Below are 20,553 nucleotides of genomic sequence, written 5' to 3'. Positions count from 1 at the left end.
ACCAGGAGAGGACTCAGCCTCCTGGCCTACTCGTGTCACCCCCACCTCAACCTGTGGGCAGAAACGTCCTTGGTCTCCATGTCTGGGGAGCAGGGGCTCCCTGGGGGCCAACTCGGTCACCCAGATCCACCCGCCCAGCCATCTCCAATGCTGTGATCACCCCGTAGATGTCCTTTTATTCCTAAATCCCCCAGGACACAGTGCACTCCCATACTGCCCGAAGAGGGTGATCATGCGAGCCTGCCTAGGCGGAGTCAGTGGGGTGGGCTGTCCCTCTCCCTCCTCAGAAGCTGGGAGCACTTGAGGCTCTGGAAGGTTCTGCCTGTGTGTCACAACCCCACACTGGCCTGAGAGCCCTTCGTGGAGGCCAACCCTGTCAGCCTCCCACAGATGTGCACCCTCACGTCTACCCCACCACACGCCAACGTCACGGAGGCCACTACTGCCCGTCCCCCTGGACCCTGAGCCTCTCGGGGCCTGGCTCTCAGAGGCCCCAACCAGAGGACAGTGTCCAGACTCCACAGTGGCACTGACGGTGTCCCTCCCAAGCCCACCCAGGACCATCCTGGCTAGGCAGCCCTGCCCCAGCCTCTGCTGTGTGTTGGAAAGAACCCACGGGGCAGCACCTTGGAGGCCAGAGGCGGAAGCAGCCCGGCTGGGTCCAGGCCACTCACCTTGTGTCTCCAGTAGGTTCTGCACCACCTCCTCCAGGCCGACCAGGTAGATGAACTCGTTGTTGGCGGCGCTGGGCAGGAAGTTCATCTCTGGGGCTGGGGGCTTGGGTGGGGGGATCTCGAGTAGCGTCTTCTCCAGCTGTTTGCGCAGCGCCAGCTTGGCGGCCGCCTGTCGGCTTGCTGGAGACTCGGCAGAGGTGACCACAGAGGCCACACTAGTGGGGGTGGAGTTGGCCTGAGCGGAGGTGGCTGTCGTCCCCTTCAGTGATGCTGGGGTGGGCTTTGGGAGACAAAAACTCAGTCAGGGCACTCCGTGCACCTGCCCAGAGGAAGGCTCCCCAGCGCCCCCATGCCCGAGGTCCCGTCAACTGCACTAACCAGTACCCTTGATGATGGCATCCTTAACAAAAGTGAACCCAGCCATGACAACAGGCTCTCAGAAGCCAGGGCAGCAGGGAGAGGTGCGAGAAACACACCACCCTAGGTGGTGACTGCTCATCTGCACACGTGCACCAAGGTTTACCAGTTAAACCGCACACACTTAAAATCTATAGTTTGCTGTGCTCCGCCATGTGAATGTGAGGGCACCCACGTGGCTGTCACCAGGTTCTGGTGGTCACCACCCTGCCCAGCAGGGCCACTGTCCTCTGGCTGTGGCCTGGCCTACTGCCTTCTCACAGGGTATGAGGGTGCTCACCGCAGCACCCCCATGAGCCTCTCTGCACGTGCTCCCCTGGGATGCTAATGTTTGAGGTAGTCCCCGAGTCCTTATGGGGTGATGGGGGAAGCAGCTCCTAGGCCAAACTCTTCCCCTTGCCCTCCACCCAGTCCTCACCACTCCAGTGCCACTTCACAGTCCTGCCTGGATCCCAGGAGTAGACCCTTGACTGTCTCCACCAGCCCCACAACTGCTGGATAGTGCTCTCCCTGAAACCCAGAACTGACCACATGCCAATCTTCTTAGCTTTTGGGGGCTGAGGACCCCTCTGGAAATATGATGAAAGCTGTGCACCCCACCCCCAGAAAATGGACACACCCAGTGACTTGCAAATGCCACACTGTGGGGCCACAGGGTGTGCAGGATGCCGTCCCAGGGTCCCACCCTCCAACAAAGGTTCCCAGAGACGGGCCTGCCAGTTTATTGTCCCCCCAGCAACCAAGACCAAACCCAGGCCTCCCTCACCTCTGACCAGCCAGTTCCCCTCCTCCCTCCCCTCACAGCCTCCCCCAGCCCTGCTAGGAGCAGACCACCTTCTCTGCCACTGACTGCCTGTGCCCACCCTCAGGAAACAAAGACAATAGAAAAGGACTGGATAAAAGTTCACGGGTGGGCAGGATGTGGTGGCTCACACCTGTAATCCCAGCACTTTGGGAGGCCAAGTCGGGCGGATCACTTAAGGTTAGGAGTTCAGGGCCAGCCTGGCCAACATGGTGTAATGTAAACCTGTCTTGACTAAAAATACAAAAACTAGCTGGGCATGGTGACAGGCACCTGTAGTCCCAGCTACTCGGGAGGCTGACGCAGGAGTATCTCCTGGGAGATGGAAGTTGCGGTGAGCCAAGATCACGCCACTGCACTCCAGCCTGGGCAACAGAGGGAGACTTTTGTCTCATAATAAAATAAAAGATATTTGATCACACCACTGTACTCCATCCAGCCTGGGCAACAGAGCAAGACTGTCTCCAAAAAAAAAAAAAAAAAAAAAAAGTTAACAGGTGTATGAAACTACCTGCCTGGGTCAGTCCAGGACTAGCCATCTTCTCTGCACTCGAACCTGACCTTCAAAAGCAGGCAGGGACACTGCCCAGAGCCTTGCTCTTGTCTCAGGAGGGCGGGAAAGAACAAACTGTGCCAAAGAGGGAAGAAAGAGCGAACACGCCCACCAACAAAAACCCCTGCGGATCTGGTAATTTTATCTGTCAGCCAAGGCGCCTGTTTCCAGCCCGCCCGCCCCTTGGTCCTGCTCTTCCCATCCTACTTCAAGGGGGTGGGGACAGACCCTGCCCATCTGAGAGCCTCTGTACAGAGGCGAAGGGACGTGCGGCTAAGAATAGGCGCGCCTGGTGACATGAGAACATTTGCTGAGGAGGCGATCGGAAGAAGCCACTGCCGGGAGGGCGGCATGGGCTCCGGTGCCCCCCAAGGCATCTCTGGGCCCATCACCGGCCTCTCCTGGGCCTCGACTATCCCCCTAAACCTGCTGTGTGCCACATGCTGTTTCCTCAGCCATGGGGCTGGTGAGCAGACCCCACCTTCAGCTCAGGTCTGTGCATCGCCCCTCTCGGCAGCTGCCCACCTGTGCTGGACAGCAAGTCTGCCCACAAAACTTCTGCCCATGACCCAGACAGCCCTGCGGCCCCCAGCAGCTCAAGTCCAAGCCCCTGCCTGGCTCTGAGGGAGCAAGGCAGGTCATGCCACACAGCCCAGGGAGACACTATTGTGCCCCAGAACCTGGGTCCAAGGGGAGCAGTCACAGGTGGGACACACTCTCTCTCTGGCGCGGTGTGGCGCAGCCCTCACCTGTGGGATGTTGACGAGCAGGCTGGTGTTGGGAACATTGGCGACACGGATGAGGCCCTGCTGGATGATCCTCTGTCCCTGAATCTGCACACTGGGCACCGACGCCCGGGGGGCCAGGAGGAGGGGCGGTGGCCCTGTGCTGGAATGTTGCCTAATGCTGTGGATTTGCTGTTGGGGTAGGGTGGGGAGAACAAGAAATCTGACTGAGATCAACAATGGAGCGGGACCAGAAGGCACAGGGCACCCTGGCACCAAGGACTGGGAAGGGCCCTACTTCCGAGGTAGACGACTGCTGAGGCTGCCAGGTCTCCCCCGTGTGCACAGCCCTGCTTACCTGGGCCCCCCTGACGAGTGGGGGCATGACGACCTGCGAGCTCGCCTGTGGCCCCAGCTTCGAGGACGCCTGCTGCCCACCTCGGACCAGGGGCGGGGGTATGACACTGCTGGGCATCCGAGCTGAAGAGGTCTGCCAATGATACCAAGACCCAGATTTACATGGACCAGACCCCCTCCCCCACTTTTTTTAAAGCAAGCAGGTGTGCTGCTTTTATGAAAGTACATACTAGTTTGTTTTTTTTTTTTTAAGCAGCAGAGAAGTTAAAAAAGAAAATTATGGATGGGCACAGTGGCACATGCCTGTAATCCCAGCACTTTGTGAGGCCGAGGTAGGCAGATCACAAGGTCAGAAGTTTGAGACCAGCCTGGCCAACATGGTGAAACCCCATCTCTATTAAAAATACAAAAATTAGCCAGGCGTGGTGGCACGTGCCTGTAGTCCCAGCTACTCAGAAGGCTGAGGCAGGAGAATTGCTTGAACCTGGGAGGTGGAGGTTGCAGTGACCCAAGATCGCGCCACTGCACTCCAGCCTGGGCGACAGAGCAAGACCCCATCTCAAGAAGAAAAAGAAAAAAAAAAAAGAGGAAAAGAAGAAAAAAGCTGGCTGGGCTTGGTGGCTCACGCCTGTAATTCCAACACATTGGGAGGCCAAGGCGGGTGGATCTCTTGAGCCCAGGGGTTTGAGAACAGCCTGGGTAACAGTGAAACCCCATCTCTACAAAAATGGAAAAATCACCCAGGCGTGGTGGTGTGTGCCTGTAATTCTGGCTACTTGGGAGGCTGAGGCAGGAAGATGGCTTAAGCCTAGGAGGCAGAGGCTACAGTGAGCTGAGATAGTGCCACTGCACTCCAGCCTGGGTGACAGTGCAAGACCCTGTCTCAAACAAAATAGGCCAGGCGTGGTGGCTCACGCTTGTAATTCCAGCACTTTGGGAGGCCGAGGTGGGTGGATCACGAGGTCAGGAGATCGAGACCATGGTGAAACCCCGTCTCTACTAAAAATACAAAAAAAATTAGCTGGGCATGGTGGCGGGCGCCTGTAGTCCCAGCTACTTGGAGAGGCTGAGGCAGGAGAATGGCGTAAACCCGGGAGGCGGAGCTTGCAGTGAGCCGAGATCGCGCCACTGCACTCCAGCCTGGGCAACAGAGCGAGACTCCGTCTCAATAAATAAATAAATAAATAAATAAATAACAAAAACAAAATAACAAGGCAAACGTATAACACAAAATTAGCAAAGATGACTACTGATTCTAAATACTGGAACAAGGAATAGTGACTCCACCCAGAGCCGTGCAAACCTGGGCTCACTCCTGAGTGAGTCCCACCAACATGGCAGTTCATTCTCACGTGACACTGGCCGGCCCATGGCAGGATGGGCATGGTCACCCCCTAGAGCAAGCTGGGGGCTCAGGCCTGTTTGAGAGGGAGGGGCAGGAGGGCCTCTTCTGACCTCAGCCATATGGCTGGGAGAAAGCCTCTGCCCCTCACCTGGAGGCCCTGGAAGGTGGCTCTCTGGCTGGAAAAGTCAACACGAAGGGAGATCAGACTTGCTAGGGGCACTCACTGGAAAGCCTCCTTCCAGTGTTGGCCATGATTTCTGTCTGTGACATTAACAGTGGCCTACTTTGGGCCGTGGGGCTTGGAGAGTGCATGTGTGCTTCTTCCCCTGGGCTGTGGGCTGGAGGGCCTCACTCCAGCCTACTCAGAAGGAAAGGGCAACCTCTTGCAGAACCTGGACTAGGGCTGTTTGGGAGCCTGAGGAACCTGTTCTCGACAGCAGCAGTGCCGGAAGGGCACCCACCGAGACGCAGAGGGGACACTGACCTGGAGTGATGGCTTGCCGGCAGGAATGTTCTGCGTGCCCCGAACAAGCGGGGGAGGGGTGGTCACAGCGCTCCCAACAGAACCTGTGGGCTGCAAGAGAGCAGGACACCAGGAGGTGAGGGGCCACCAGGCCCTTTCCTCACATGGAGGCGCCAAGATTTAATGCTGCCGAAGAGAACTGACTGTCTTCCTCCTCTACGGCATCAGGCACTCAGAGGTTCTGCTTGAAGGCTGAAGTGACCTCATCTGCAGCAGGAGGTGACAATTTCTACATGGGCCTAGAAGAGATTTTCCAGCAGCCCCACCCCCTACTCTCAGCATCACTTCTTGGCCACTCCCTGACACCCACGCAGTGTCCTGGCACCCGCTGTGCCCTCTAGGGGACAGAATGGCTGATGGTGGCAGCGCTGCTGAGGCAAAGGACCCATGGCCCAGGCAGGGAGATCTCAATCTCAGTGAGAAAACGTGACTCTGGGCACTTTTTAAAGCTGTATGTTCCACTAGAGAAGGGTCAGTGACAGACTTGGTATCCCTCATGAGTTTTCGGCAAGTGACAAAGAAATAGAAAAAAGAAGCCGGGCGCGGTGGCTCACGCTTGTAATCCCAGCACTTTGGGAGGCTGAGGCGGGTGGATCACGAGGTCAGGAGATCGAGACCACGGTGAAACCCCGTCTCTACTAAAAAAATACAAAAAATTAGCCGGGCGTGGTGGTGGGCGCCTGTAGTCCCAGCTACTCTTGAGAGGCTGAGGCAGGAGAATGGCGTGAACCTGGGAGGCGGAGCTTGCAGTGAGCCAAGATCGCATCGCGCCACTGCACTCCAGCCTGGGCGACAGAGCAAGACTCCATCTCAAAAAAAAAAAAAAAAAAAAAAGAAATAGAAAAAAGAAACAGGCAGGCTCTTTCCAGTCCACTTGCTAACTGGATAGGTGTGAGGTGTGTGTGTGTGGGGGGGGTTTCAAAAAACAAACCCCCAAGCCAGAGCAGGGAGAGTCCTGTCCTTCCTTCAGCTCCTGCTGCCCAGGACACACTTACTTTCTGGTTCACTGAGGCAATGACTAAAGTACTTGGAAGGTAGGAGTTTCCCAGAACAGAGCACTCAAAAAGCCTAACAAAATAAACTTAACCTCGCTGCCCATTAAGCTGCATCTAGAAGCAGAGCAAGAGCGAGCTTCAGGAAAGAAGAAACAGAAGCAGGACCCTCCCGAGAGTTGGGGCTGAGATCCACGGGAGCTCAGCACACATCCAGCTGGGAGGGGACTGAGACGCACACAGCAGGAGGGAGGATGGTAGAGACTGGGGCATCCCCTGTGCCCACAGTGCAGGCGGCCTTTCTGCACAGAGTGCTTCACCCAGAAACATGCTTCCAGCGGCACCAGACATCTGTGCTCCACTTCCTTGACACCTGTTGTCTAAGTGAGCTTTAGGGCGGGCGCAGTGGCTCACACCTGTAATCCCATCACTTTGGGAGGCCCGTGCAGGCGGATCACAAGGTCAAGAGATCCAGACCATCCTGGCCAATGTGGTGAAACCCCGTCTCCACTAAAAAATACAAAAATTAGCTGGGTGTGGTGGCACACGCCTGTGGGCCCAGCTACTCGGGAGGCTGAGGCGAGAGAATCACCTGAACCCAGGAGGCAGAGGTTGCAGTGAGCCAAGGTTGCGTCACTGCACTCCAGCCTGGCGACAGAATGAGATTCCATCTCAAAAAAAAAAAAAAAAAAAAAAAAAGTGAGCTTTAGACTCTCAGATCCAGAATACTCTAGACTGAAATTCACTTTAACATCTTTTAAGCGAAATCCAAAATGCACACTGGAGTCTACAAATGGGGGAGTGGGACCTTGCCCTATACTCCCTCAAGGAAGCCCTTTCACCTTTCTGGCTGCTGACATCGATGAGGGCATCAAGGCAAGGCCAGGGGCTCCTGCTGGCCCAGGAAGGAGGGGAGACGCACGCACCTTCTGGGCGGTGGCTTCCTTTTGTATTTGACTCTGCCGCAACTTTTTCAACAAAACGAGTTTTGCTTCTTCTAACCTCAATTCTTCCTTCAGCTGCTTGATCATCCTTTCTCGTTCTTCAGGACTGCTTTTCTGCAGGGGCGAGAGGAACAGGGTTGAGAGGGAGCGTCCTTGGTGAGGAGCAGAGGCCCTGCCATCACTAGCTCCACCTGAGGGCGCCATGAGTAGGAAGGGCACAGTGGGGCTCCGGCAGCAGCGCCAACACGTGGCTCACCATGAGGGCCTCGGTGCTAGTCTCCTTCAAGGCCACCGTGGTCAGCCCATTCACTCTCGGGCTCGAGGGCTGCTCGTTGTCGGAGAGCACAATCACGTCAGGTGAGGGGGGTCTCCTCTCGGACTTCATGTCACTGTGGGGTGGAGACAGTAGTGACCAGAGCGCCCTTGACAGCTGGACCCAGCGCCCACCCCTGTGGACACATGGCAGGGAGCTGAGACTTCCCCATCTGTTCCCTGTCTGCCCTGCATCCTCCACATCCCCCGGCCCTGCCCCATGGCTTCCAGGCTGCCTCCTTCTTCTCACCCACACGTCATAGGGCACCCAATCCCAGTGCCCAGGTGGGCACCTGGATGGTAGGGACTTCATGCCTGCCGCATGTCGCCAGGGCTGAGGGTGCATATGCCCCTGAGCATGACATGGTGACTTTGGAAAACACAGCTGCTCCCTCTACCGTGTGCCTCGGATCGGGTAAACACTCGGCTCTGGATCCTGGGGCCCTGCTCAGTGTTAGCCATTGTTGGGGCTTAAGCATGCTGGGTCTGATGGCATGTGTGTGCCTCGCCACCAGCTGCAGCCCCTGGCCATGGTGGAAACCCCTTGAAGGGGAGCCCAGCTCCCTGCGTGAACCAGACTTTCTTCTCTCTCCACCCAGGCAGGCCAAAGCCCTGACACCTGGCAGCCAACTTGTCCCCAGAAGACCTAGGGGTGTATCCACAGGCTGCCAGCTTGCTCACAAGGTGGCACCAGGTGCTAGATGGCCCTTCTTGGGCCTCACATGGCGGCAGCGGCTATCTGTTTTGAAACTGACTAGGACACAAGTTCTCTCAAAGACCTGAGACTCTTCACCTGCCTGATCTACTCACGGACTGGTTTCTGGCTGGCTGCCTCCAGCCCCACGTGGATGCCAAGGTCATTCTGCCTGTTACCCTGCTGCCCACTCCATAAGTCCCAGCTCAAAACTGCAACATGAGACAGTTCTCATGATTCCAGCCCCCACACCTTTTTCTTTCTAATGAATTTGCCACGGTCTGGGGAGCTCACTTCCACCTGTGAACTTGACCTGAGGCCTGTTCCTCCCCTTTACACTGTCGGCCCACGGCATCTCACTACCAGCTGGGAAGCACCAGGGGGACAATCGGGGAAGTACTTGCGGCCTTTCCTCTTTTGTTATTTTGTCAAAATATGGTCACAAACGTCTAAGAGTGTGGCTGATCAGCTGCTGTTATTCATCAGAACTGGGAAACAGTGAATATCCATTCTGTGCTAACTGCGGGCCAGGGTCCGAGACAAGTGCTCATGGCACCCCAAGTCATTTGACCCAGGCAGGAACACACTAGTCTGACTTTCCCCTTCCTGTGAACGATCCTCTAGGGTGTATGTGTACAGCTGACACTACTGAAGGCGCAAGGCTGAACACCTGCTGTGGTGTCGCTGACCCAACGCAAGTCCCAGAGATGGCACTTTGTCCCCAACCAAGCAGCTCCATTTGCTGACGGCACAAGGCAAACTGTCCCTGAAGATCTGGGTTCATTGTACTTTCTTTCTTTCTTTTTTCTTTTGAGATGGAGTCTCGCTCTGTCGCCCAGGCTGGAGTGCTGTAGTGCAATCTCGGCTCACTGCAGCCTCTACCTCTCTGGTTCAGGTGATTCTCCTGCCTCAGCATCCTGAGTAGCTGGGATTACAGGCATGCACCATCATGCCTGGCTAATTTTTTTGTGTGTGTGTATTTTTGTACAGACAGGGTTTCACCTTGCTGGCCAGGGTGGTCTTGAACTCCTGACCTCAGATGATCTGCCCGCCTCGGCCTCATTGTACTTTTATCGATGTGAATCAGGTCCGTTTTTTTGTCAGCAGGAAAACCAGCCAAGGACAGAACACGTCCTCTAGGTGGCACTGTGACCCAGAGAACAAACTCGGACAAAGTTAACTGGGAGCCGCAGCTCAAAGTTGTCCTGGGTCTTGCTCTGCCAGGGTCTAGTTGATAATAAGACCCTGGCAGGGTTGAGGAGAGTCGCTAGGATGAAGAACCTGACTCTGCTCTAGCAGCCCTCGGGACCTCTGAGGTCCCCTCCACGCCCATGAGCTGTGTCCGCAGGGAAGGGTGGACACAGAGCACCAGAGGCTAAGGCTTCACCAATGCTGCCCTGGACTCGCCAGATGCCAGACTCAGGAACCACTTTACTTGTTCTCCTCTGGTCCCTCCTAATTCTACCCACCAGAGGTACGTGGCAGCTGTACCTGAACGCTGGTCCTAGCCCTGATGAACCAGCTTCTCACCAGAGACTTGGGCGTGGACAGAAAGGTACGATTTCGAAGTATACAATCCCCCAGGCAAGGGGTTATCAGTCCACATTCTGAAGCCCAAACCGGGTAGTTTGTTTCTAAAGTAACCCAGGACACCTCGCTCAGGTCTTAGCAAACCGCCAGCATGTCTCTCCTTGCTGCTGGCCCCATGCTGCCCAAGATCGACTTTCAAGGTGACCTCAGGGCTCTAATTCCAGGTTCCCTGGACGTGTACACACACTGAGCACCTCAGAGGCAGGCAGTCCCAGGGCTCCACTACAGAGCTGCAGCAGCTGGCCTCCACCCAGGTGGTCTTCAAAGTGAACAGGGGAGCAGGGGGCCAAGGCAGCATCTTGTATAGAGTTACAGACACACTTCCTGGGCTAGCATGATCTGAAATGAAATGACAGCCAAGCTCTAAGGAACTTAACAGTTCTTATCGTGTTATTGAGGGCATGCATATGCTTCTTCCAGAGGTGAGATGTCTAATAAAATTCAAATCTGCCTGAGGGAAGAGGGCAGGCGAGGGGTCCAGACCACCTAGCAGCTGAAGCTGCCTGAGAGGGCTGCTCTGACCACGGCACTCCCTGGCCCCATCTTGGCCTGCGACTAATCAATAACTCATCCAAGAGATGATGTCACCACCCATCAATGATCACTCAGCATCCCAGCAGCCAGCAGGGAGTGAACTTCCTGTATGCTAATCAGGCCACCAAAAAGTCATGTGACAAAGGCATTTCCCTCCTTGGTCACATGACCCTTTAACTGTGCCTTCCAACATGAAAACCATGGCAACGGCCAGTTCCAACCGGTTTGTGACACGCAGCCTTCATTTTGAGAAGGGAGGTAAAGGTTCAGGTGCTGTCAGAAAATGGAGGCGCCAGGCTCACCCCAGGGCTGTGAAGCTGCAGGCACTTCCTGTGTGGCGCCGGCCCACAGGGGACTGTTGCTGCACCACAGGCTCCAGTCACCTGTACATACACCGCACACAGCAGGGCCACTGGCCCCTCTAAGTTTCTAAAATGAAAAACTTTGTTAAGCTCACTTTTTAAAGGAGAGGGGCTTTAAGAGTCTCCGTACTTTTTAAGAGATCTTTAATTCAGGAAAAAGAGCATGTGGCTCAAAATGACTGCAGGCATTATTTCAGGGAAAAATTTAATTATAAAAACTGTCTAAAGTAAACAAAACCAGTGGAAATCTAGCCCAACATGCTGGGAGGGATGGCATCGTGGCTCAGGGACAGCATCTGCCATTCACTCCACAGCGGCCATCCCGGGCACCAAGTTTATTTGGAAGTGATGTGATAGTTCAGGACAAATCCCATAAGCCCGTCCTGCCCATCTTGAGAAGCCTTAATGTAAAACATAGTGATCAAGAGATTTTATGTGACCTACAAAACTCCCTGGAAGCAGGCCAGGCTGTTATCAGCGTAAATGGTCTCACCCGCTCCCTGTCACGCACCACCCCCCTCCCTGACCCACTGGCACTGGCCCTGACCTCACAAGCACAGAAATTCTGTTACCTGCCAGGAACTTCCATAGAATTTCCTGGAGGAGAGGGCAGGATTATAAATTTAAATCGAGACACGATCCCACTTCCACAGCACAAGGTTATGGCTTTCAGCTGCTCAGCAACCAGCGGCCAGTATGTGGCTAATATTTAGTGTCCCCTCAGCCAATGCCAGGAAGGAGCCGTCCTTGGAAACTGGGACCTTTGTGGTTCTCTGAACGGGCCTGCCTGGTATGCAGGGAAGGCATACCCCTCTCCCTCATTCATTCATTCATTCATTGATTCATTCATTCCTTACATCTGCTGAGAGCTCATTTAAAAAGCAGGTGCTGCAGCAGGCAGTGGGGAGGAATCCCTGGATAAAAGGAAGTTCTGTCCTTAGGGTTCAGTCTACCAGGATGGACAGACACAAAATGGGAGTGGCAGGTGGGGGCGAGGCTGTAGGTGGGCTTGGGGCTGGCCCCGTGAATGTCTGACCACCGCTGTCACCTCCATAGCAGCAGGACAGCTTCTCCGGGACTTGTATAAATGCAGCGTGTCCTCCTTGCCCCAGACCTGCTTGATCAAAGTCTGTATTTCAGCAAGATCCCCCAAGTCTTTTTTTTTTTTTTTTGAGACGGAGTCTCGCTCTGTCGCCCAGGCTGGAGTGCAGTGGCGCGATCTCGGCTCACTGCAAGCTCCGCCTCCCGGGTTCACGCCATTCTCCTGCCTCAGCCTCTCCGAGTAGCTGAGACTACAGGCGCCCGCCACCACGCCCGGCTAATTTTTTTGTATTTTTAGTAGAGACGGGGTTTCACCGTGGTCTCGATCTCCTGACCTCGTGATCCGCCCGCCTCGGCCTCCCAAAGTGCTGGGATTACAAGCGTGAGCCACCGCGCCTGGCAAGATCCCCCAAGTCTTGCACACACTAGGGAAGTTAGGGATGACCGTGACCAGTGGCCCGTGAGGCCTCGGGACAAGAAATCCTCCTCCAGGCTGGCTTGGGGAGACAGGCAGGGCCCAACAATGCCTTCTCCAGCCACACAACCACTTCCCACTAGAACCTTTCCTCCTCACCTCTTTCAGGCCTAGCAGGGTGGGCTGCTGGCTGTGTGTAAAGGTGGGATGAGGGCTCTGCTAGAGCCAACACCAGCCCTGCCAGCTCGCTTGTCCCTTGTGCAAACACTCATCTTGGGCTCACCAGGCCCTACCTGACATGAACCAAGCTGTTAACATCCCCCACTCACCTGGGGCCTGGCCCACAGACATGGCCCGGCATGGCCATGTTCTGTCTGCAGAACATCCCTCTTCACAACATGCCTCAGGAAGCCTGCCCGGCCCTGTCCCCCTGCCTCGGGGTGAAGGTCATAGCAGAACGTGGGGTTCCATTCAGGGGAGTGCAGGTCTGAGCAGAAACCCCCCAGCTTCCCAAGAAGGGCTGGCTGGTGGGTCTCTGTTCCTTAGCCACCCCCAGCCCAGTGACTGGCCCATCCACCCTCGGCCCAGCAAGCCCATCTAAGTGCCTTTGGCTCCCTGCACGGCACCCCACCCCACCCCCGTGAAGATGAGTCCTCCCTCCCCCTGCCTTGCAGGGTGACATGTCAGCACCTGTCTGACAAGCAGGTTCCTGCACCCTGAGCTGGGGGCCATCACGACCTCCTTTAGGTGGGTGTGGCACCGGCATAGCACCCAGGGACCTATGGCCCCACTCTGTGGCACAGCCTCAGCTCCCAACAAGGGACAGGGTGTTCCCAGGGTGACCAGATGAACAAAGGGCAAGGGGGTATCCAGCCCTGGGGTGATACCACAGCCCCAGAGAAGGGGGCAAGCCCCCATGTCCTCAGAGCCAGGAATCTCCTCCTAAGTCTATGATGGCTGGGGATGGGGGAGAGGCTGGCTGAGCCCATCATGTGAGGATGCTGAGCCCTGAGCCCGCACACTCCTGTGGAGTAGCTCCTTTAGCAAGCTGAGGTCTGGAGCTCACTGGCCACCCCTGCCCAGTCTTGGACTTCAAACAACTGCAGGCAAGTCAGGCTGTGAGAGAGCCCTCACCCAGTGAGTCAGAAGACACCTGGGTCTCACTTGGTTCTGCCTCTTGCAAGTGACACTTCCCTCTCCATGGCTCCTGCATGGCAGGGCAGAGGAATCCCTGTCCCACAGCCTCTCAGGGCTGCCTGGTGAGGTGAGACTTCAGTGCTGAGGAGGCTCGGGCAACTTAGACAGCCGGCTGGGTGCAAGGGGATCAGGCAGCCCTGCTGATCTGGAAGTGCTCAGCTCAGGCCTTGGGAACAGTGACCTTCCTGAGAGCACTCACAGCCACCCTGCATGCCCCTAGGATGGAGAGAGAGGTTTGCCCCGACAGCCTGCGTCCCCTGCACCAGGTCCCATTCCCACCTCAGAGAAGGAAATGGAGTTGTTTGCCAGGAGCTGCTCCAGGGCTGTCATTTGGTGGGGCGGGAGCATCCTGCTGTCAGATCACAAGCTGCCTCTTCAGAGCCAGCCGCCCACATCCAGCAGCCCCCAAAACCCAGATGGCAGCAGCACCACGGCCTCCCGAGGCCAGATGGATGCTCTGACAGGATGCAACCTTGAAGGGGCTAGGAGCGTGCAGGAGTCATTTTCTTTTGGATTGTAGGGCCTTAGAGGACAGTACTTCCTGGGGTCCCCAAAGCTGGGAAGATAAGGGCAGCAAATAGGCCGCCCGTGCCTTCATCTTGCAGCTCCCAGATGGAAGCGATGGCAAACTTGAAACATCTGCCTGACCTGACAGCTTTCTGAGGAAAGAGTGGGAGCCCATTACAGAGGAGACAATCTCAGTAAACAGGTCCTGAAATGTGACACCCGAACATTCACAAACCCCCCCAAGGGCAGACTGGGTCTGCTGGGGGCCTGGCAAGGCTGGAGAGCGCCCACTTCCTCCTCTTGCCTTGGTGGAGGTTCCAGGGTGGGGGCTGTGAGTTCAGGAGGAACCAGCGCCAAGGACTGATGGACCCCCTTGCACGGTGGGCAGCTGCTTCTCTCGTGCACACAGATGTTGTGCTGCTGGAGGAAAGGGAAACTCACAAGGATTTCTGACTTGTGTGTCATCATGTGTCTTTGTAAAGCAACAGACCCTGGAAGCCAAATTTCTATTCTTTGAGTCCAAGCGCTTTTGTGGATATGAAGAAGGAGCCCTAATACTCATGGCTGACAAACCCTGTACACCGGACCAGACTCTGCAAGGCCCCCCGGCCCATCTCTGTAGTCCTGAGGAGGCCGGAGGCTCTAGCTGCATCTATTCATAGCCCCTGTAGTACTTGACCTGGGCTGGTTTTATGGCTCAATTCCCAAACTACAAAATGCAGAGGAAGTGACGTGGCAGCCTTTTCAGGTGAGAGGTCACAGAAGCCTTGCAGCTTCTGCCTGAGCCCTCGGAATGCTTGCTCTAGGAGAGCTGAGGTCTGACTGCCCCAAACCATCCTGGGATCAGAGGCCCACGCTAGCCCCCGCTACAGTAGGGGAGATGGAGACAGGCACAGAGACTGGTCCAGCCAGTCCCAGCTGTTTTGGCCATCACATGTGAGCGATGAAACCACCGGGGACACCCAGCCCAGCTGACATGCAACTGCAAAGACCAGAGGGCCCCAGCAGCAGTGCCCAGCTGAGCGGGACCAGCCAACCAGCAGAACTGACAGACTGAAAAACGTCAATACCTCGCTGCTTTAAACCACTAAGCTAATGGAGCCAATGGCCCAGCCTGGCCCCTGGGGAGCTAACCCATATCACTGTAACTCCACTTCCTCCCTCAGACGCTACCCTGGGACAAAGCAGGGAAAGAGAAAGGGGAAAGAAAGGGTTTACCCAAGTAACTACTCGCTGAGCCTTAAAGCTCCCCCTGACGGAGGGACCAACAGCAGCCTGCACAGAGGCCCCCCGGACAGGTGCAGACTCAAGATGAGAACAGCTCTAGGAAGGTCAGGTGGGAGACCAGAGCTGCCCAACAATGAAAGGGGGTGAAGACGGTCCCATGGAAAAGGAGGAGACAGTCTGCAGGCTGGGAGGCACCCCAGCTTCAGGCAGCACCTGGAGTGAAGTGAGTCAAGCCAGAAAGCAATTCCTTATGCTTCATCCAGTCTCTCTACCTGCCTTCAAGAAACACTCCTAGAAAAATCCTATGACAGAGAGAAAGGACACAGTTATCAGTTCCCCAAGTTAGTCCTACCACTGAGCAACTTCTTTTTTTAGAGACAGGGGCTCACTCTTGTCAGGCTGGAGTGCAATGGTGTGATCATAGTTCATTGTAGCCTGGAACTCCTGGGCTCCAGTGATCCTCCCACCTCAGCTTCCCAAGATGCTGGGACCACAGGCAAGCACTACCACGCCTGGCTAATTTTTTTCAATTTTCAATTTTTGATATTGAGACAGGGTCTCTCACTCTGTTGCCTACGCTGGAGCACAGTGGCATGATCATGGCTCGCTGCATTTTTAAAGTTTTTGTACAGGTGGGGTCTCGCTGTGTTGCCCAGGCCAGTCCGGGCAATATCTTGTGTGGCAGGCCCCTGTGTAGTGGATGTGCTGACATACAATTCTGGCAGCATTTACTGCAACCTGGATGTGGGGGCTGCTCACTGGGACCCCACACAGTCCTCCCTCCTTTCCCAAGGGGTGGTGTTCACTCAGAGACACTCAATTGATAGAAAGGGAGCTCTGTTGTCTAGACACAGGCTGTGCCCCAAAACTCAAAAACTAGGCCGGGCGTGGTGGCTAACACCTGTAATTCCAGCACTTTGGGGGGCCGAGGCGGGCAGATCATGAAGTCAAGAGATCGAGACCATCCTGGCTAACATGGTGAAACCCCGTCTCTACTAAAAATACAAAAAAAAAAAAAAAAAATTAGCTGGGTATGGTGGCGGGCACCTGTAGTCCCAGCTACTCGGGAGGCTGAGGCAGGAGAATGGCATGAACCCAGGAGGTGGAGCTTGCAGTGAGCCAAGATCGTGCCACTGCACTCCATGCTGGGTGACAGAGCAAGACTCAGTCTCCCCCCCCCCCCAAAAAAAAAAAAACAACACTGGAGAACTCCTGGGGGTTGTCTGCTGTCCTCCCGAGCCACCCCGCTCCCCATGCCCTGAGGCCCACCTGCTTCTCGCCCGCTGCAGCCCCTCTGCGGTTCCCTCAACTCCCTTCTTAGCATCCATCACACTCCTCCCGCCATGTAACTTGAGCTCCTCTTGGCTGGGATGTGAGAGAAAAGTCCAGAGCCTGCTTTGTGGGGCCCAGGAAGACAGAACACATTCTGCTTCTCTGCCACAGAGGCCGTGGAGGTGAGCAGCTGGGATGCATTTTTGAAACTCAGCCATCATTCTTCCTGGAGACTTCAGGTCCAACGACTGCTCTGGGACTCCATTATGGTGAGCACTGCCACAGTGCTGGCTAAAGAGCTCAGGAAAGAGAGAGAGTCTGTGTGGCTGGCCCAGACCTCTGAGCCGATCCCTGCCTGCTCTCCTTTCCCTAGTACAGAAGGGAGCAGTCCCAGGTCCCCAGCTAGAGCAGAGGAGCCCCATGCAGTGCCCGCCCCCAGCATCAGCACAGCCAGCGCTGCCAGAACGCCTTCTAGGAACGCAACAGCCCCTGAAGTCAAAGGGCCCAGCCAAGGAGGCCCACAGGACCTCACTGTGACAGGGGCCAGTCTCGGGGGCGTGCAGAATAGCTTGGCTGAGGGTAGTAGAGACAAGCCTAGGAGACCTTAGTACCGTGCTCATGTGGGCCAGCAGCCTCTACCCGCCCACAGAGGCCACTGCAGCCCAACCTTGCCAGCAGCTGACACCACAGGGAAGGCCACATCAAATCCAGCACGCTCTGCTTAGAAATACAGGAAGACACATGCATTAGAAATGACTACAATTGAAGAACCTTTTGAAAGGCTAACTTTTCAGGTTTCGAAAATCCAGTAAACACCTGCTGGGCCTTTATGATAGCCATTCCTAGGCCAACCACCAAAATTCACCCTTCCACATAATCCTCTCCACAGCTCCATCATCACCCCCAGTTCCCAGTCCAGGGAACAATCTTAAGGGAGGGCCACATGACTCCCTAAGGTCACACACCAGGACCTGCAGACAACCTGGGCTCCTACAGCACCTGAGCTCCTGTGTGGACCCCTCACTGTGCCAGGACCCTGGGGGAACCCAAAAGAGGAGGTGTGGGGTTAGAGAGGATAGGCCCCATGTGACTGGCAGCTGCTAATTCAGGTCATCAAATATCTTTATTTGGAGACAAGCGTCTCCCTCTATTGCCCAGGATGGAGTGCAGTGGCGCGATCTTGGCTCACTGCAAACTCTGCCTCCCAGGTTCAACTGATTCTCCGGCCTCAGCCTCTCCAGTAACTGGGACTACAGGCACCCACCATCACACCTGGCTAATTTTTGTATTTTTAGTAGAGACAGAGTTTCACCATGTTGGTCAAGCTGGTCTCAAACTCCTGGGCTCAAGTGATCTGCCTACCTCGGCCTCCCAAAGTGCTGAGATACAGGCATGAGCCACTGTGCTTGGTCATATTTTATTGTTTTTTGAGACAGGGTCTCATTCTGTAACCCAGGCTGGAGTGCAGTGGTACAATCACAGCTCACTACAGCCTCGACCTCCTGGGCTCAAGTGATCCTCCCACCTCAGCCTCCTGAGTAGCTGGGACTACAGGCACGAGCCGCCACACTCAGCGAATTAATTTGTTATTTATTGGTAGACATGGGAACCACTATGTATTGCCCAGGCTTGGTCTTGAACTCTTGGGATCAGGTGATCCTTCCACCTCAGCCTCCCAAAGTGCTGTAACAGGCGTGAGCCACTGAGCCCCACTATGTCATTTTTGGAATAGTGAACCTTTATTTATGGCTGAAGGATCCTGGACAGCCAGTAGCATCCACAAGCTAAGTCCCTGAGGTGTGAAGGAGGGGGCAGTGTGAGGACACAGATGTGGCCCTCGGACTCTATCAAGAAACGATAATTTACCCAAATCACAAGACAAGTCAGGGGATGGTCAGAAACAAAATATGGTTGGGTGCGATGGTTCATGCCTGCAATCCCAGCGCTTTGGGAGGCTGAGGAGAGAGGATGACCTGAGCCTTGGAGTTCAAGACCAACTTGGGCAACACAGTGAGACCCTGTCTCTAAAAAAGTTAAAAAGCTGGGCATGGCGGCAAGCACCTGTAGTCCCCCAGCTACTCAAGAGACTGAGGCAGAAGGATCACTTGAGCCCAAGAGCTGGAGGCTACAGTGAGCTATGATTGTACCACTGCATTCCGGCCTGGGAGACAGAGCAAGACCCTGTCTTTTAAAAAAGGAAAGAAACAAAACTCAGAGGTGGTGGAGTGGGCCAATGCCTGCTGGAAGGGGTAGGATGGGGTTGTGGTGCTCAGGAATCCAGGCTCTTGAGGGCCTGGTGTGGGGAGAGTAAAGGACAAAGAAGAGGAGAAACCCTGGCCACTGACCACAGCACCCCTCCTGATGCTGGTCCCTACACCCATGCCAGGCCCACCTTCCTCCAGGGAGAAAACACCCTCCTCAAGCAGGGTGGAGGAAGGACTCTCTACAGCAAATGAACTGAAGGCATCTCCTGGGAGAGATGCCAGCTTCCTCGCCAATACACAGGGAGAGAGAAGTCACCTGTGTGCATGAAAGCCACAAACATGAAACACACACTGCTTCTGAAACGACCACAAACTTTCTTAATGAATGGAAAGTGCTCGCTGTGCCTGGAAACCTCCTGCCCCTCTTTTAAACATCTGCATCACAAGTGGCTGGATCCCCATCACTTGCACCTGTCCTCCTAGCCAGCTAGGTACACCCACACCCCAATCAGACCTGCTCCAGTTGCTCTGTGCAGAATGGCCGCAGGTGACCCAAGAGTACCACTGAGGGGGCTGGGTGCACCTCTGCAGGTGTTGGGGCGACTGGCTCATTCACCAAACCTCAGTGAGGCCAAGTTTCTTCATCTGCAGAAGGGGACGCCACTCACCTCAGGGGGCAGTCATGAAATGTGATTAATCCTCAACCTCTGAGTAGTGTCTCTGTGGTATCCCATGACAAAGTACAACAGGATGAAGCCCTCCTGCTGCATACTGCAGTGGAATGGCGCCATGAAGAGAAGCGCACGCGTGAGCATTCATGCAAAGCCTGGTGCTTCATGAAAAACACCCGAGGGTATCTGGTACCAGTGATAAAGTACGAGCTTCCAATAATCAAAACTCAGAATTTTGGAAAACTTATATTTGCTACTTGCTGTGAGCTCAACAACTTCCCAACGGATAGGTGGTGACATTGACAAATCTGATTTTGTGACACTAAATGATGATATGTGTATCTGAAACGTCTCTATAACTCAGTAAACTACTATTTTCCAACGTTCAATGGTATTACAAACTCATATGTGAGTAAAATGTCATTCAGGGGAAGAAAAGATAAAACTGTCAGGCAGAAGAATCCCAAATAATTTATGCAGACAATTCACCTTTGAAGAGGTGAGCATGAGTCCCCATTCCTCAAGAGTGGGCTGTGTAGCCAGGCACGGTGGCTCACACCTGGAATCCTAGCACTTTGGGAGCCGAGGCGGGTGGATCACAGGAGGCCAGGAGTTTGAGACCAGCCTGGCCAACTTGGTGAACAACCCCTTCTCTGAAGTGCCTGTAATCCCAGCTACTCACAAGGCTAAGGCAGGAGAATCACTGGAACCTGGGAGGCAGAGGTTGCAGTGAGCCGAGATCATGCCATTGCACTCCAGCCTAGGTAACGCAGTGAGACTCCATCTCAAAAAAAAAAGAAAAAAAAGAGTGGGCCACACATAGTAACTTCCTTCCAAAGAGGACAGTATGGAAAGGGTGGAGCGGGGGAAGGAGGGGAGGGTAACTTTACAGCAAAAAAAAAACCTGACAAATGGCACCTTACCCAGATATCGTTCAGTCAAGACCAGCAGTACCTTTGATATGATGTGGTGAGAAGAGCACTTCACCCTCTGTGGTCTTCCTCCCCCAAATCCATCACCTGCCTATGAGAAAAGCATCTGACAAATCCCAATGCACTGACGTTCTACAGAACACTTGACCTCTGCTCCTCAAAACTGACAAGGTAACCCAAAACAAAGAAAGTACGAGAAACTGTCATAGTCCAAGGAATCTAAGGAGATGCAACGACAAAATATAACGTAAGGGAAACAGGAC

At 54.8% G+C, this 20,553-nt stretch overlaps 1 protein-coding gene across 19 annotated transcripts in view; it reads right to left on the bottom strand.

Moving 5' to 3' along the window:
• GATAD2A (GATA zinc finger domain containing 2A) overlaps positions 1-20,553 on the bottom strand; it is a 128,688-nt gene that overhangs the window by 9,645 nt on the left and 98,490 nt on the right. For 10 of the 19 annotated variants that reach the window (XM_032170232.2, XM_032170238.2, XM_032170236.2 and 7 more), the window contains 6 exons: positions 7,589-7,721; positions 7,315-7,446; positions 5,358-5,447; positions 3,530-3,661; positions 3,196-3,363; positions 675-954 (listed from right to left, as the gene is read on the bottom strand). In XM_032170232.2, coding sequence (XP_032026123.1) covers positions 675-954; positions 3,196-3,363; positions 3,530-3,661; positions 5,358-5,447; positions 7,315-7,446; positions 7,589-7,721 — 935 coding nt within the window. Of the gene's footprint in view, positions 1-674; positions 955-3,195; positions 3,364-3,529; positions 3,662-5,357; positions 5,448-7,314; positions 7,447-7,588; positions 7,722-16,480; positions 16,775-20,553 lie in introns of all 19 variants that reach the window. The other 9 variants (XR_009208932.1, XM_032170226.2, XM_032170229.2 and 6 more) reach the window with 1 other exon arrangement.

Source organism: Hylobates moloch, unplaced genomic scaffold (assembly GCF_009828535.3).
Source record: "Hylobates moloch isolate HMO894 unplaced genomic scaffold, HMol_V3 SCAFFOLD_12, whole genome shotgun sequence".
NCBI classification, from domain to species: domain Eukaryota; kingdom Metazoa; phylum Chordata; class Mammalia; order Primates; family Hylobatidae; genus Hylobates; species Hylobates moloch.
The sequence above is the reverse complement of the archived record's forward strand: the minus strand, read 5'-3'. Positions and strand labels throughout refer to the sequence as shown.